Below are 15,798 nucleotides of genomic sequence, written 5' to 3' on the forward strand. Positions count from 1 at the left end.
CGCATTCTCGCACTTTCCTCGCGCTCTCGCTCGCCCTAGCTCGCCCTCGTCGAGCACGGCACGATAAATAGCATGTACATCGTGTCACTGCAGCTCCTCGACGCCCTAGTCGAACGGGATGCGCCGCACACCCGCCTGGTCGCCGACACTTCGCAGCCCTCCTGCTCCTCCCGCCGCCTCCTTTGCCGCCTGCGCAGCCGCAAATCCCGACGGGATAGCTATGCCGCAGCACGACGAAAACTCGGACTCGCCCCGGACGTGCAGGTGGCCGTGAGAGTCGACATGAACGTCCGACTCCTCGTGGTGCGCCTCGAGCTCGGGCGCGTCGGGATAGGGGAGAAGCGCGCCAAAGAGGAAGTGCTGTGCGACGGGGAGCTTGGCGAGGACCTCGGCGCGATACATCTTGAGCATGCCGTCGTTGACTTTGGCCCACTGCCGCACGCCGCTGATGTCGTCGAGCATGGGCGAGTGCCACCGCAGCGAGGCCGTCTTGATCTAAGGTCCGTGCATCAATAGACTGTGAGGAAGCTGAGCGTAACAAGCGCGGACGAACCGAATTGATGTAGCGGACGTAGGAGAGGTACATGTAGTCCTTGGCAAACTCGTCGAGAATCTCATTGTCGTGGATGCACTTGGGGCGCAGGTACTTGTGGTCCCGCAGCTGCGCCGAGCCAAATACTGTACAGTGCGATCTCGTCAGCGGCGAACGCGCGAGACGGATAAGTTTCAACGCACTGAAAACGGCAAAGTGATAGTCGTCGAGCCCCTGTGCGCCGTGCGAGCCGGCGGGCTCGAGCCAGTAGCCTGACTGAAGCAGTCGTGCGATACGCATGTATCTGTGAGGTACAAGGGCTGAGCTCAAAGCCGCTGCCAGCACACTTGAAACCGGACCCACTTCCAGAAGACCTTGATGACGATGGCCTTGCTGTCCTCCTCGCTGATCACGCCAAGCTTCTGCAGGCACAGCCTGCGAGTGCAGTCATGTTAGCGGAGACGGCGCGGAAAGGCCCAGAGCGTGCACGCACAGCCAGCAGATAAAGTTGAGCTCCATGCCGCTGCCATAGTCGACGCGAGTGCGGTTCCCCCAGCTCTCGCAGAAGTAGACGCAGAGCTCGTTGACGTAGGCACTGTCGAGCCCGGGTATCCGTGCATGGAGTTCTGGGGCGCGCTGCGAGTGTGGCCGTCAAGGGTCAGCAACCGGTGCGGTAGGAGGGAGGTGAGGGGGCGGGGGAGAGCGCACGGCGGCGACCTTGTCGTAGAAGTCGCGGAAGGCGGGGTTGCCGAAGCGCGACTTGCCGTTGTCGACGGGCGGCGTGTCGTGGTAGATCTGCTCGACTTGGTCGAGGACGCTCACGAGAGCCGAGACGGCCTGAGGGTGTGCGGCGTCAGCGGCGTGCGGGCGGCACAGTGGGAGCAGGGACGTACCTGGCTCTCTTCGACGGTGTCGGTGAGCTTTACGCCGACGACGCTCTGGTTGAGCTGCTCGACGAAGCGGACGACATCGGCGTGGGTGGGCGAGTCGAGCCAGGCGTCGAGGTGGGCCTTGGAGACGATGCGCTTGGTCGGCAGCGTGCTCTGGATAGTCTGTGCCATCCTGCACAGCTTTGCTGCAGTCGTGGCAAAGGGAGAACGGCGAGGACTTGCCTGCAGCAGGCGATGACCGGGGAAATTGCCGCACGTGACCCGGCGAAGAGCACCAGACAAAGGCTCGAGCAGCGTGCAGGCAATGCAGTTGCTTACTGGACGCGTACCTACTGCCCGCCTGGACCCTCTCATCCTCGCTTGACCGCGACAGGTCGGACGCGTTCTCATCGCCTCTTCCCGGCGCGAGGCTGTGCCCCGCTCGCTCCCTCGCTTCTCTGCTCTACACTCCCGTGGAGAGCGCGACTGAGACCGCACGAGATGCGCTGGCGGACTCCGGGCGCGACCCTCACCCCGCAGGCGCTCGCCCTCGTCTTCGTCGTCACCTTGGTCGTCTCGCTCGTCGCCCTCCGCCCCGCCAAGTCGGCCCGCTACGACCCGCGCTCGTCCGCGCGCTACGCCCCGCCGACCCACCGCGACATCCCGCCCGACCGCCCGCGCATCGCCAGCTCGGTCGTCGTCCCCGCGTACCACGAGCGCGACAACCTCGCGCCCCTCGTCCGCGCCGTCTTTGCCGCCGTGCGCGACCCGGCCCAGACCGAGGTCCTCATCGTCGACGACAACTCGCGCGACGGCACCGAGCAGGAATGCGACCGCCTCCGCCGCGACGAGGGCTACAACGTCGAGCTCCTCGTCCGCACCGACGAAAAGGGGCTCAGCTCGGCCGTCCTGCGCGGCTTTGAGCGCGCACGGGGAGAGAAGATGGTCGTCATGGACGCAGACTTGCAGGTATGCCCCGCTTCGCAGTCGGAACGCTTCGCCTTTGCTCTCATCTTCGGACTAACCTGCTTCCACTCCGACTCGGCAGCACCCTCCCTCGGCCGTGCAGCCTCTCCTAGACGCACTCACGCCCTCTACGCCTCTCGCACTCGGCACTCGTTACGGTCAAGGCGTGAGTATGTCATCTGGCTGGCCGCTGCACCGCCGCATCATCTCGTGGGGCGCGCGCGTCCTCGCGCGCCCGCTCACGAGCGCCAGCGATCCCATGACAGGCTTCTTTGCCATCACCAAGGAGCAGGTGCGTCGTTGCTTTGACGATGCCTCGCACCCGCCAGCACTGACGAGATGGGCCCGCTCGCAGTTCCGCCGCTTGCACCCGATCAACCCCTCTGGGTTCAAGATCGCGCTCGAGCTCCTCCTCAAGTCTCCGCTCCCGCACGCTTCGTCGACGCTCCCCGAAATCCCCTACTCGTTCGGGCTGCGCACCTCGGGCTCGTCCAAGCTCTCGTCCAAAGTCATGCTCAAATACGTCGGCCAGCTCGTCTCGCTCTACGTCTGGTCCTGGGGCCTCGCCTTCCACCTCGCCCTCGCGCTCGCAGTCACCGTCGCGCTGTGGGTCGGCGAGAGGGCGTGGAGGCGCCGGCGGAGGGGCCTCTCGCGCGGGAGCGAGTTCCCGCTCGGCGGGATGCCAAAGGACGCGGGGACGCCGCCGCTCAGCCCGAAAGGGCTAGGCAGGTCCAAGCTGCGCTCGAGCGGCGGGCCGAGCGCGCCGCGACCACGGGGAGGCGGGACGGCAGGAGGGCAGGACGCGCTCCGGAGCTGGACGGCCGCACTCGGCGGCGGGTCGGGAGGCGCAGGAGACGGGCAAGTACTGGAGCGCAAACGATTCGTCTGAGTACGCCGTGCGGAGTTTCGCAGCCGCATAGAGGACGGGTTCTTGTGTGTAGTGGTGCAGCAGTAGCCGGGTCGTAGTTTTGTCACCTCTCTCGCACGGGCGCGAGGCAACGGGAAAAAAGACACTTGTCACTCTCGCCCTATGGCCTCGACATAGAAAGACGAACGAAAAAGAGTAGCTGCATAGCACATACACCTCGTACACACGCACACGACCCGCCCGCGCACACGGTGACCGCGCTCACGCAAACACGTTGCGCTTCCCGAGCTTGTCGTCGCGCTCGCGGCGCTCGGCGCGCAGCTCGTCCTGCCGCACGGCGCGCACCGCCTGCTGGTCCTTGCGCCCGCGGTACTTGGCTGCGCGCGCGAGTTTGGTGCTCGCGTAGCGCTGCGACGACGGGACGAACTCTGCGGGAACGAACGGACGGAGGGGGACAGAGCGTCAGTACGTGTTGAGAATGGGCCAGTGTAAAGAGACGGGCGGAAAAGCGCACCCTTGTTCTCGTACAGGCACGCGCCGTTGAAGCTCCCCTCGAAGATCTTTACCGGGTTGAGCACGAAGCGGGGCCCGACCTCGCTCAGGCTCAGGTGCGGCATGCCCTCCTTCTGTGCGAGCTTGCGCGCCTGCGCGTCCGTCAGCGCCGACGACGACGACGAGGTCGCCGCGAGCGCGTCGGCAGAGGGGGTGTCGAGGATCTGGCGGGGCGACGCAGAGGTGCGTCAGTGTCGAGCTCATAGTTGCAGCAAGTGAGGCGCGCAGGGACACACCTGGTAGTTGCGGAACCAGATCTTGCCGTCGGCGATCGAGAAGTTGAGGACGTGGTCGATGAAGGGCTTGGCTCGCCGCGCCGTCTTGGGCACCGCGAACGTCTGCGTGCGCGGACGGTGTGGGTGCATTGTCAGTGCGTGCTCTCGATAAAGGCACCGAGAGAGGGGACGGACGTGGGTGAGGACCTCCTTGATGAGGCGCCAGTGGGGCTGCTCGTCGAACTGGGCGTCAAAGACGACGAGGGGCCTGGAGCCCTTGAGGCAGTTGCCCGTCATCTTCATCTCGTCCATGGTGTGGAGGTTGAGGACGTGGAAGCGGACCGAGGGCCCGTTGGGCGCCTTTGCGGCCCAGAGGTACAGGTCGTTGTGCTGGCGGCGCGCCTCGAAGAAGAGGGCGTTGTTGCACGACGAGAGGTAGCACAGCTCGTTGATCGACGGGAGGTTGTGCTTGTCCTCGAGCTTGGTCTCTGTGAGCGGCGTGCGGTCAGTGTCGTGGGTCCGACGAGGGAGGTGAGCGGGGGGACGGACCCTTCTTTGCGTGCGGGAGGAGGGCGAGGAGGTCGGTCATGAGGTGGCGCTGGCGCTGCGAGATGCCGCGCGAGCTCGTGACGAGCACGCGCTGCTTGTACGGCTTGGTGGTCGCGGGTGCTGCTCCTGCTGATGAGGACGAGGCGGCGATGGGAGTGTCGTCGTCGCCGTCTGCGTCTGCGGTGCGCTTGCGCTTGAGCGACTGCTTTGCGAGTGCTGACGGAGCCATCCCTGCCCGTGCTGTGCTGCTCGAGTGCTGTGCGGAGAGCAGACGAGGCGAGTCGGCCGCCGTGCGCCTTCCGAGCTCGAGCGCGCGTGGGATCGCCGCGCGGCTGCCGCCCCGGCCCCGCCTCGCGCAATCCGGCAGCATTCAAGGCTCAGACGCGTGCAAAGGGGGCTGCGTGCAGGTGGACCAATGCACCCCTAGCCCGCTGGGCGCGCTCTCTCTCCCTCTCAGTTGCTCCCACTCTGCTCCGCATCGAGACGCGCCTCGTCGTGGGCTCCACTTGCACGGGCGTTCGCCGCGCCTGCAGCCCAGCATGGACGTGGGCACGCTCGCTGGCACCGCCACGCTCTCTGCTGGCTGCTCGTCCAGCGCCTCGCAGCAGCAGCAGCAGCAGCACCGCCGCGAGCGGTCGCTCGTCGCGCGCGACCTTCCCAACTCGCTCCGCTCGGCCGCCGCCCCGCCCGACCTCGCGCGCCGCTCGCCCAACCCAGACACGACCCGCATCCGCGTGTCGCCCGCGTCGAGCGCGCCCTCGAGCCGCGCCTCGAGCCCCGTCCTCCGCGGCACCATCACGCGCAGACACCCGCCCTCGCCCAACCCGGCCGGCACCCCGCTCAAGCACGCCCACCTGCCGCTCCTCCGCCGCGCGAGCCTCACCCTCCACGAGTACGCGACCGCCGCCGCCCGCCCCGCGACCTACGTCTCGTTCGTCCGCTCGCTCCACCCGGCCCTCCTCGCCCTCTTCCTCGTCTCCGTCTCGGCCACCCTCTCCAACAAGACGCTCCTCCGCGGCTTCTTCCACGGCCTCACCTACTCGCTCACGAGCTGGCAGATGTCGTGCGCCACCCTCGGCACCATGCTCGCACAGCGCCTCGGCGTCTACCGCCCGCAGCGCGTCCCCATCAAGCACAACTCGCTCCTCCAGGCCATCGCCGTCGTCTTTTCCTGCGAGATCCTCTGCTCCAACATGGCGCTCCGCCTGGTCCCCGTCCCCGTGCGTTCTTCTCGTCTGGGCGGGTGTGCGAGGTCCGGCTCACGCTCTTTCATTCGGCAGTTTCACGTCTCGCTGCGAGCGGCCGCACCCATCCTCACCCTCCTCCTCTCTGTCTCCTTCTTCCGCCACCGCACGACCCTGCGCACCGCCTCGGCGCTCCTCGGCGTCCTCCTCGGCGTCGCCTTCACCTCGCACCACGAACAGTACCTCTCGCTCGGCTCGCTCTTCCTCATCGGCTCGACGCTCCTCCTCACCGCCAAGTCCCTCCTCGTGACGCACATCCTCGAGTCGCGCCTCTCGCTCCACCCGCTCGACATCCTCGCGCGCATGTCGCCCCTCTCGTCCCTCCATTGCGCCCTCTTTGCCGTCGTCAACGGCGAGCCCCGCCGCCTGTGGCGCTTTGTCCGCGGCAACGAGTTCACCCGCGCGCACCTCGCAGAGGTCGCGCTCAACGGCGTGCTCAGCTTTGCCGTCGTCGTCCTCGGCCTCGTCGCCGACAAAAAGACGCGCCCGCCCGCGCTCGCCATCACGAGTGCGTTCCCTTCCTCGTGCCTGCTCGGACCCTGCTGCTCAGGTGCTAACGTGCGCTCCGTGCCCGCAGCCCACGCCGCGCAGGCGACGACGATCCTCGCGTCCCTCCTCCTCTTTGGCCTGCGCCTCTCGCCCCTCAATTTCGTCGGCGTCGCCCTCACCCTCGGCGGCGGCGTCCTCTACGCGACCTGGGACGCGCGCGACCAGGACCGCGCTGCGCTCGGGTTGGGGTTGGGAGGAGGCGGGCCGGTGGGAGGAGGAGGGGAAGAGGTGCTGCCGCTGAGAGGGCCGGTGCTGGCAGGGGTGGCAAAGAAGAGGGCGCCGGATTGAGCGACATACGGTTTTGGGGCTAGAGCTCGACGAGTATGGCTCGTGGGCTTCGTGTTGTGCATCATAGACGGCTTGAGTCTCGCTGCGGCTCGCGTGCGACGGCGACTGCCGCGAAGGAGGCTTCGCCGGTTCTCGGGCTCCGCTCAGTCTTCTCTCTCTTCCTCTTCGCGCCCGCTCTTACTGAGCCACGCTTCTGTCACTCGCTCAGGCGCTCGCTTCGACGAGGCGGTGCACGCCCAACCCGTCGCGACGCCGCACGCACCTCGTCCGTCCCCCGTCCGCGCGGCTCTTCCGCCGTCGCTCGAGCTTTTCGGCTTCTCTTTCCTGCTTCTCCCCCCGCTCCTCCCTGCTCTGTCGCGCGCGCTGCGATGTCGGCGCCGCCGAGCAAGTTCTGGCCGTCGGTCGGGAGCAAGTGGCAGCATTGGAGCGATCTGCTCCTCGCCACGCAGCTTGCCGCCCTCCGCGCCGGCTTCAACTACGTCGGACGGTACTGGGATGTGCGCGCGCCGCGGAGATTGTATTTGCGGTGCCACGTCGAGCCCATCAAGGGGCAGACGGCCCGTTGCATGCATGTTCTCGTCGTTGCAGAGGCCTCGGACGACCGAGACTCCCAAGGATGGAAGGTCATCAGCCTACAAAACGTCAATCTCGATGCCAAGCGTCATACAGCGCACCCGGACAGCTTCGGCACCTCGCACTGGCAGAAGGTGCTCAGATCCGCTGCCACTTCGCTTCGAAGAGCTGATCGCCTTCTCCTCAGGATCGCCCTAGTCTTCCCGCCAACCTTGGTCCAGGTGACACGATCGCTGGTTTTCGCAGTATGCATGACCTCGAGGGCTCCCTGAAGGCTTCAGCACGACGTCGCGGCCAATTCATCACCGCCAGAGCCGTGGCGGGAGACAGCCCTGATGTCGTCTTCGCTTGCGTTCTCGACGCCTCGCGCTGCAACTTTATGGTTCGCCTTCGGCGTTCTGGATCGCCGACGGACCACAAACCGCAATGGCGCTGTGTTGAGATCCGAAGCGAGCACACGTGCTTCTCGACCGCGAAGGAGCCACAGGAGCGTCTGTTATGGCGCATGAAGTTTTTTGTAAGTGTCTTTGTCCACACCGGAGTATTGAACTGAAGATTGAGTTTTGCTGAATGTCGTGCAGCCAGAAGTCCAGCTTCAAAACGGCTGCCTTGGCAAAGCCACCCGGGTCAACGCGCCCAAAATCAAGGACAATGTGCGGGCTATCCCAAATTTCATGGCTCTTACGCAGTTCATTGATGCTCTTGCGCAGTACGTGTCAAAGACTGACCAGCACATCGGCTCCTTCCCTGTGCGCATCGGGACAAGCGAAGTGAGTTATTCAAGTATTTCAGGCACACTAGCCAAGTGACGCCTTTGTGCTTGTGCTGATGCAGGACCACAAGCCTGCTGTGCTCGTGCTCAGCGACTCGTCTAACGCTGAACCCGCCGCGTTAGTCTCGACGGCCGTCGATCCGTCCGCTTCAGCCTCTTCCCGCCGCATCGACACTCTCCGTTCCGATCTCGCTGCCGCACGGACGGAGCTCAACTCGGCAAGCGCAGCAGTCAACGAGCTCAAGGCCAATCTCACCGCCGCCGAGAAGCTCGTCGAGGTGCTGCGCAAGCGGGTCGAGAAGCGCGAGAAGCGCCTCGAGCGCGCCGTCAAGAAGGCCGAGCGGAAGAAGGTGCGTCTGGCTCTGTCGTTGGTCTGCTCTCGCGGATGAGCTGAGCTCACTAAGCTTGACTTTGCAGAACAAGGTCAAGGAGGGCGGGAGGAAGAAGGGCAAGGGGAAGAAGGAGGACGCGGCCAAGAAGGAGAAGGGCAAGGCTGGGCGCGCGTAGCCCTCCAGAGACTCAGTGTACTACCACGGCGTGCGCTGCTGCTGCTCGCGTCTTCAGAGACCAACTCGGCTGGTTGAGGGTGTGGGTCTATCAGGGTACCGGGAGGAAGGAGCATTGTCGGCGCATGCCAATCAAGCCGCACAATGCCGCTAGAGATCACGACTGGCGCGCGTCGAGGACTGGAAGAGGTCGAGGAGAATCGGAGCAAGACTGCGGAGTTGCGCTAGACAGGCGGGTTCCGAACGTCCGTCCCGGGCTGAAGCGCCCGTCACGCTTCTTCTCCTGCTCCGTCGCCGCAAGGATCTGCGCGCACATCTTGGACGAGACATCCATTGTGCATCTCACCATCTCATTTTGCACAGGGCACTCTGCCACTGAAGCCCGACATCTGCGTATGTAATCCCAGATCTCTGAAACGCTCGACAAGGCCCTTACTGCCCAAGTGCTGCGCTCTGGCAATGCACAGCAGCCTGCAGGCTTCTGCAAAGTGCATTTAGCCTTCACAGCTAAGGCCATTGCAATGTTTACCTGACCCGGTCTCTTGCTCAATGACAATTGTGCACTCGGGCCTTAGCCATTGCGGCATGCTGGACAACGCTGCCAAGCGTCACAGTTGAGCATGTGAGTCAATGCTTTACACTTGCATGTACCTGCCAGAACAGCGCTACAGAGGTGTCAGAACAATGGGTCTGTGCAGGGATAATGAGTCGAGAAGTGAGAGAATTGAGACATGCACCGGGAGTTGTAGAACGCAAGTTGTGCTTGCACGCTCCCCAGCGCGTCATTCACTTTGTGCTCAAATACTGGAACAAGTCAGGCGGGCTGCCCGCGTCGGCGTTGAGCGCCCACAGCAGAACGGGCTGCTGCAGGTTGTCGGCGAGCTCAATGATGGGCGCGGCAGGCGTCTGCGCCTTGCGGCCGCTCCACACACCGTCGAGGATGGCGAGGCACGGGGCCAGGCCACCGCCGAGCACGCTGATGCCGTGGCCGCCACCGCCCTTGGTTGAGCGGAGGCCGCAGGGCAACGACAGCGTCAAGGCAGAGAAGCGCAGCGGCAAGAGGTGCGGCAGGGATGCGCGGGCAGGGAACGAGAGGCGCGGGCGCTTGCGCAATGAGTGAGCGCAGCCATTCTCGCGGTCATCGTTGAGGAGGAAATTGTCCTATCAAACACGAGTGTGTAAGTGCCTTGACACGCCCAAAGCAATGCTCGAGACAGCGCACCCGCTGCTGATCAACCTGCCAATGCACAAGCGGGTCAGCAGTGCGGCCCGAGAGAGCGGAAGCGACCGCGGCGCACCGTGCTCTGCTTGCCCTCGGTCTTGCCTGCGTCCTCGACAGTTGTCTTGGCGGCCGAGTACGCCTGCAAGTGTACGTCAGCGGTTGGATCGGCGACAGGGTAGACGAACAGAACATGCACCGCCTCGTTCTCGTGCCCCTGCCGCTGCGCCGCCTTGCTACTCTGCTGCTGGCTGTGCTCGAGCGGGCACTCGCAATCAAAGAAGGCAAAGTCAACGCCGGCAACTGTGTCGGTGCGCAACGGCTGCTTGCTGCGGAAAATGTCCAGCAGCTGAACCTTGGGCATTTTGGTCGACGGTTCGGACGCAGAGTTGTTGCTCTTGCCCGAGTGCGAGTCAATCTGTGCGTGATACAGGTAAGCAGAAGGCCGAGCAGCAGACGGACCGCTCGTTTCAGCGCACGCTTGCCTTCACCGACCATGAATCCGCCTCGTCATGCTGCAGGCGAGCTGCATCAGTTGTCTGCTTGGGTGTAAACCAAAGACAAACGCACCTTGGAAGCCTTGACCGCTCCAAGCTTTGCGAGGTGGTGCGCTAGGCTGTCTTTTGCGAGACCAACTGCCTCGGGGATCTTGCCATTGCCGTTGCTTGCGCCCGTTTCCGTTGCTGCGGCAGCGTTCTTGCTGTGCGAGCTTGCAATGCAGACCGCCTTTGGCAGCGTGGGGTCTTTAAACGCCGCAGACAAGTGCATCTCACCGGAGAGGCCGCCCGCAAGCGGCGCCGCGTTGCCATGCGCGCCGCGTGGCTGCAGCGCAACAAGCGCGTCCTGGCCCGGCAATGTGACCAAATGAAGCCAAGTGAAGCCTCAAGACGGGTGACGGGCGCACGAGAGAGGACGTCGATTGGCGGCTGGGAGCGGGCGGATGGTCGTGAGCCATGCCTTCGCCGCCGCCCTTGGTCGTGCCCCCCGGCTCATCAAGCGGCTGGTGCCGCAGGCAAAACAAACGCACGGGCAGTGGCGCAACAAGCAGGCGCGGCTGGGTCAAGCGGGCGGCCTTGGTCGCGCACGCTCCTGCGGCGCCATCCTCCGGCACTTGCCCTCCGCTGCTTGGGCCACGCATTGCCAGCGCCGGGCTCTGCGGTACCCCGAGCGCCCCAGCACGGGCTGCGCTGGGCTTGGCGGGCAAGCAAGCAGCCTGCGCGTGCTCGTGGTCGAACGGCCGCAGGGTCGACTCGTATGCAACGACAAGTCTGCTGGTTGGGCCTGCAGGCGGCTGAGCCTTGCCCTCATAAGGCCGCTCAACCACCCCATTGCCAGAGCTGGCAAGCGGGGGCGGGCGCGCTTGGTCTGCAGGACTTGCCTGTCGCGAGCTCAACGCGCTGCTCCTTGCTGCCGTCGCCTGCCTCGCCGTTGCCCTTGTCAACCTCGTCCGTGTCGTCTCCGACAATGCTCAGGACGCCTCCTTTGCCGCCAGACTTTTTGATCGCTGCGTCAGTGTCAACAGCTGCAGTGCCCGAGGGTTAGACGGGCCACCTTGGCCCCACCAGCCGCAGCGCAAACTGCCCACTTGCCGTCTTGTGCGCCTGGTGTGCGGGTGGACCGGCATCAAGTCAGCTCGCGAGCGCGCCCGCGTCAAGATTTGCAGAACTCACCCCTCTCGCGGTCATCGTCCGGCTGCTCCTGCTCTCCCATACCAGGCTTCTTGCCTGTTGGTTGTCGAGACTGTCGTGGTCAGCCCCTAGTCTCTGTCAGCAGATAGGCAGTAGAAGGCGCACTGCAGCAACCTCCGCCCTGCGTCTCCTCCGTCTTGCCGCCAGGCGTGCTTGATCTCCTCATCCTGGCTCTCCTTCTCCCCGAGTCCGTTGCCCGCCTCGCCCTCTGCCTGCTTGTCTGCGCGCTCCTCCTCTCTGGCTGCCCGCCGCGGTCCCGCGCCCGGGCCTGCAGGCCGGACCACGTCCTTGGGTTGAGGGCTTGTCGCTGGGCGAGTTGCTGGATCGTTGGCGGGGTGTCCTCAACGAGGACGCGCGGGAGAGCTGCGTTGGAATTGAAAGAGTCAGCGTTTGGCTGTGCTGGCACAGAGAGCAAGAGCGGGCGCGTACTTGGGTCCTCGTAGCGCTCGCCTTTCACCTGGCCCTGCTCGTCCTTGTTGCGCTGCAGTCAAGCGGCGCCCTGGCGTCGCTCAAAGAACCAGCGGGGCAAGATCAGCGAGCTTACTGGCGGTCTGTGCAAGAATGGGAGACGTACCACAGCGCCTGGCACGCCGTGTGCGCCCGTGTCGGGGTTCATCAGGTCGAAATGTGGGGTACAAGCTGATGACGGCGCGAACGCGTCGTGAAGGAGCTCGTGGCTGCGCAGGCGCCTCAGCCGCCCTGTCTGAGCTGGTCGGAGAGCAGTGCGCGCTCTCCCGAGCGACGTGCAGCGAGACAAAGCGCAGGGGAGAGTGCAGCAGCGGCGCACCGCTTTGTCGCCCTCTTGTCGCGCTACTGCAAGCCCAAGAGTGGCTTGTGTTGGCTTCTGCGAGTGCTGCAAGCGCGCTGGCGTGTGGCTCAGGCCTCTGCATGCCGTGCCGTCGCTGTTCCTGTTGGGTAGCACTGCCTTGCGCTCTCCACCTAGCCCGCGTGCACCGCCTAGGCCCTGCGGCTGGTGCTACCGGTGTCATTGGCCCCTCTGACCCTGGCTTGAACCTGCCGCATGGACCATCTCGTCTGTCTGCAGCGCCGTTTCCCTCGTCCTCTTCCCGTGCTTTGTCTGTCCTCTTCCTTGCTTGTTCCAACCTGCTGACGCCAGAGCGCTTGTGCTACTCGCTCTTTCTCTGTCCTTAGTCCTGCGCGCGACAACTCTGACCTCTTCGAGTGTCTCCAGCTCGCTGCCGTGCGGGTTTTGCGGTGGCCTTGCGCGTCATGCTTGCTTGCTCTCGGACCGCTACACACACTGCGTATGGCATGCTGGTGATAGCCTCTCTCGAATTGATCAAGTCGAGCCTGCGAGCGAGGGGTCCGCAGGCTGCAGCGTAAAGGTCTGGCAACTGACAAGTGCTTCTTGCAAGGTCTCGGTCATCTCTCGCGTGCACAAGGCGCTGGAAGATGTGCGTACTGTAGTGCAGTGCAAGCTATCCAGCAAGTACAAAGCAGCTCCACCCTTCCCCAGACAAAAACGCCTCACTTCTGCTTGTCAACGCGGGCAGAGTTGACAATTTCCTCCGGCGTCAGCCCCAAGAGCTGCGTGAGCTCCTTCACCACGCGCCTCCAGCACAGCACGCCGTTGTACTCGACCGTGTCCGACGCCCCCTTTGACTGCTTCCGGTTCGCTGTCGGCCTGCGCGTCGGTCGTGCCCGGCAGGCGCCCAAAGCGCGCACCCTTGCCACGCGGCTGCTCGCTCGCAACCCAAGCCTTGCGCCGCAACTCGCCAACGGGGCACTTGAGCACGTCGCGGGCTGGGTCGTACATTGCTTTGCCGAGGCGAGCGGGCGCGCGGCTTGCCGCGCCGCGGATGAAGGGCTTGCCGACTGGAGCCTCTTTGTTGGCGACAAGGACGGCAGGAGCGCTCGCATCCTTGCCGCGCGGGCGCGGGGCAATACGGTCGCTGCGCTTGGTGCGCTTGCGCGGTCGGGACTTGCTGGCGCGCGGGGAGGGGGCGCCTCCGGCCTGGTTCCTGTCCGACTTGCCGCCGCTGCTGCTGCTCTCGACGCAAGCGCGGCGGCAAGGTGGCGCGGGCGGAGCGCATGGCGTGGGCGCTTTGCGCTGAGGCGCGCCGGACTTGGCGGCCCTGGTGCTGCCGCTGCCCGTGCGCAAGTTGTTGCCGTCCTCGGACAAGGACGACGTGTTGGACAATGAGAGCGACGACAAGCTCAACGTTGTTCTCTTGCCCTTGAGGCGCGGCGCCAAGGCGGCCGCCGCGACGGACTTGCAACGGATTCCGCCCGTCTCGAGCTCAAGCACGAAGGGCTGCTCGGCTGTTGACTTGATGCGGCGCTTGGGCGGCAGGGCGGCAACAGGCGGCTGGCGGCGCCCTGGAGACGACGCGCCCAAGGTCGAGGAACGGCTCGAGCTGCGCAAGGACAGAGGTGCTGCAGAGGAGACGACACCAGGTTACTTCACTGGCCCGGGAAGAGTCGGACCGAAAAGCACGCACCCTTGCTCTTGCCCTTGTCACGCTTGCTTGTGCCCATCAAGTTGCCTGCGCGGAGAGTTGTGGGAGAGTGCGTCAGCTGCAGGGCCGGAAAAATTGCCCCGAAAAAGAGACGGCGCACCTTCAGTATTCTCGAGTTTGCTTGTGTTGGCGAGGACGTGCTCCTTGTCGTCGCCCTTGGGCGTGACGGCATGTGCTTTGCCCTTGTCACGCAGAGCAGCTGTAAATGCAAGCAAGGCATTGTGAGTGTGAGGCGTGCAGCAGCGCTTGCGGGGAGGCTCACGCTTGCCCGAGCCCTCGTCAGACTCGTGCAACAAGTCGTGCTCTGAGCTTTCGACTCCTGCATTGGAAGCTCTGCGGGTCAGTGCGTGCAAGATGCGGTTGGGCAAGGATAGAGAGACGCACCCTCGAGCGCGCCCGAGTGGCCCATCTCAATGTCGACGGGTCCGCTGCTGCCAATGCCGACCCCAAGCGGTGCCTTGTCTGCCGCCTGCTTGCTCTCTGCGGAAGCCGAATGGGTCAGGACCAGACCAGCGCGCAGAGCAAGGCTGCAGGCTCACTCTTGACGGCCTTGTCGCTCCCGCTCGCGTCCCCATCACCGCTCTCCTTTGCTGCCTCCGTCCCCATTTTGCTGATTGACCCGCTGCCCTTGTTTGCCTTGCCCGCAGCGTTGTCGCCGTTGAGGGTTTGGCCGCCCTCGAGGACCTCGGCGTTCGACTCGCGCTCTTCGCGTGCCTGCTCCTCGGCACCCGCGCGACCCTGCTGCTCGTCGTTGGTCGTTGGGCTGAGGCACGGTCCTCCCGCTGTGGGCGGCTGCAAGACGTCGTGCGTGCCAACAATGTGGCCGACTGCGTTGTTCTTCGGGCCCTGCGGCGGGTCGCACGCCGACTTGTGTGGGATCAACGGGTCAATGTCGCTCGTCTTGTTGCACGCGGCGGCCGGCATCGACTCGTCCAGCTCACCCTGCGCAGGCGAGACAGAGCCCTGCGGCTTGCCGGGCGGCTGCTCGGCGCTGTCAAGCGGGTGCGCGTGCGTCTCGAGCAAGTTGTCAGCCGTACTGATGCCGGGCTGGCTGTGCGGCGGCGCTTCGGGGCTGCCGGTGGTGCCCTTGGCCCCCGAGGGGCTACCGTGGCAAGGGGTGCTTGCGGCAGAAGTCTGGTCGTCGTCAAGCCCGAGGGCCGTGCGCATGCCGTTGTCTAGCCGGCACGGGGAGGTGAGCAGGTTTGTCGAGTGAGTGAGCCACGCGGGTGGCGGCAACGCACCAGCTTCTTGCGCCTGCTTGTTGTCCTGCACCTTCTCCTTGCCGCTGATCTGGTCCTTCAAGAGGTCTGCAGACCGGGAGGTGTCAGTACCAGTTGAGTATAGCGCGGACGCAGGCTGCCACAGGGCCGGTACCAGGAGCGTAGCCGGGCACACGTGACCACGGCAAGATTGAGGAAGAGTAAGAGCAGGAGAGAGACGCACCGGGAGCTGCACCTGCCGCCGTTGCTCCTCTGCCAACCGCCTTGACGCTTGTGGTTGCACCCACGCTGCTTGCGCGCCTGCGCCCCTTGGAGGCGGGACCCGAATCGCTTGCAGGGGTATCAGTCGCGTGCTGCAGCGCGCGCAGGAGACGTCTGAGTGCGTCTGGTCAGCTGAGACGGTCAAACATGACTTGGAGTAAGAGCAGGAGAGAGATGCACCGGTAGCTGCACCTGCCGCCGTCGCTCCTCGGTCGACCGCCTTGACGCTTGCGGTTCCGCCCACGCTGCTTGCGCGCCTGCGCCCCTTGGAGGCGGGACCCGAATCGCTTGCAGGGGTATCAGTCGCGTGCTGCAGCGCGCGCAGGAGACGTCTGAGTGCGTCTGGTCAGCTGAGACGGTCAAACATGACTTGGAGTAAGAGCAGGAGAGAGATGCACCGGTAGCTGCACCTGCCGCCGTCGCTCCTCGGTCGACCGCCTTGACGCT

The 15,798-nt window shown here is 64.9% G+C and overlaps 7 protein-coding genes across 7 annotated transcripts; 3 read left to right on the plus strand and 4 right to left on the minus strand.

Moving 5' to 3' along the window:
• Positions 1–105: 105 nt before the first annotated feature.
• On the minus strand, positions 106–1,593 carry RRD2 (peptidylprolyl isomerase RRD2; the record flags this gene model as incomplete). Its single annotated transcript, XM_076652557.1, has 7 exons — positions 106–495; positions 554–678; positions 736–836; positions 896–967; positions 1,026–1,168; positions 1,241–1,369; positions 1,426–1,593. The coding sequence occupies 7 exons, from the start codon at positions 1,591–1,593 to the stop codon at positions 106–108; spliced, it is 1,128 nt and encodes a 375-aa protein (XP_076501906.1).
• Positions 1,594–1,902: 309 nt separating this feature from the next.
• On the plus strand, positions 1,903–3,256 carry DPM1 (dolichyl-phosphate beta-D-mannosyltransferase; the record flags this gene model as incomplete). Its single annotated transcript, XM_076652558.1, has 3 exons — positions 1,903–2,370; positions 2,450–2,659; positions 2,723–3,256. The coding sequence occupies 3 exons, from the start codon at positions 1,903–1,905 to the stop codon at positions 3,254–3,256; spliced, it is 1,212 nt and encodes a 403-aa protein (XP_076501907.1).
• Positions 3,257–3,496: 240 nt separating this feature from the next.
• On the minus strand, positions 3,497–4,780 carry BRX1 (ribosome biogenesis protein BRX1; the record flags this gene model as incomplete). The annotated part of the gene is made up of 5 exons (XM_076652559.1): positions 3,497–3,663; positions 3,750–3,951; positions 4,024–4,125; positions 4,198–4,490; positions 4,552–4,780. 5 exons carry the CDS (start codon positions 4,778–4,780, stop codon positions 3,497–3,499), a joined length of 993 nt encoding a protein of 330 aa, XP_076501908.1.
• Positions 4,781–5,090: 310 nt separating this feature from the next.
• On the plus strand, positions 5,091–6,632 carry JCM10292_007670 (uncharacterized protein; the record flags this gene model as incomplete). Its single annotated transcript, XM_076652560.1, has 3 exons — positions 5,091–5,771; positions 5,832–6,303; positions 6,373–6,632. The coding sequence occupies 3 exons, from the start codon at positions 5,091–5,093 to the stop codon at positions 6,630–6,632; spliced, it is 1,413 nt and encodes a 470-aa protein (XP_076501909.1).
• A 368-nt stretch (positions 6,633–7,000) lies between these two features.
• JCM10292_007671 (uncharacterized protein) lies at positions 7,001–8,484 on the plus strand (the record flags this gene model as incomplete). The annotated part of the gene is made up of 4 exons (XM_076652561.1): positions 7,001–7,129; positions 7,787–7,975; positions 8,040–8,327; positions 8,395–8,484. The coding sequence occupies 4 exons, from the start codon at positions 7,001–7,003 to the stop codon at positions 8,482–8,484; spliced, it is 696 nt and encodes a 231-aa protein (XP_076501910.1).
• A 785-nt stretch (positions 8,485–9,269) lies between these two features.
• On the minus strand, positions 9,270–10,840 carry JCM10292_007672 (uncharacterized protein; the record flags this gene model as incomplete). The annotated part of the gene is made up of 6 exons (XM_076652562.1): positions 9,270–9,644; positions 9,706–9,720; positions 9,782–9,844; positions 9,902–10,120; positions 10,273–10,524; positions 10,730–10,840. 6 exons carry the CDS (start codon positions 10,838–10,840, stop codon positions 9,270–9,272), a joined length of 1,035 nt encoding a protein of 344 aa, XP_076501911.1.
• Positions 10,841–12,878: 2,038 nt separating this feature from the next.
• Positions 12,879–15,500, minus strand: JCM10292_007673 (uncharacterized protein; the record flags this gene model as incomplete). The annotated part of the gene is made up of 9 exons (XM_076652563.1): positions 12,879–13,027; positions 13,077–13,730; positions 13,853–13,897; positions 13,971–14,069; positions 14,133–14,189; positions 14,255–14,350; positions 14,410–15,045; positions 15,112–15,177; positions 15,491–15,500. The coding sequence occupies 9 exons, from the start codon at positions 15,498–15,500 to the stop codon at positions 12,879–12,881; spliced, it is 1,812 nt and encodes a 603-aa protein (XP_076501912.1).
• Positions 15,501–15,798: the final 298 nt, after the last annotated feature.

Source organism: Rhodotorula paludigena (assembly GCF_050403205.1).
Source record: "Rhodotorula paludigena JCM10292 DNA, Rt_paludigena_JCM10292v1_ctg80, whole genome shotgun sequence".
Taxonomy (NCBI): Eukaryota; Fungi; Basidiomycota; class Microbotryomycetes; order Sporidiobolales; family Sporidiobolaceae; genus Rhodotorula; species Rhodotorula paludigena.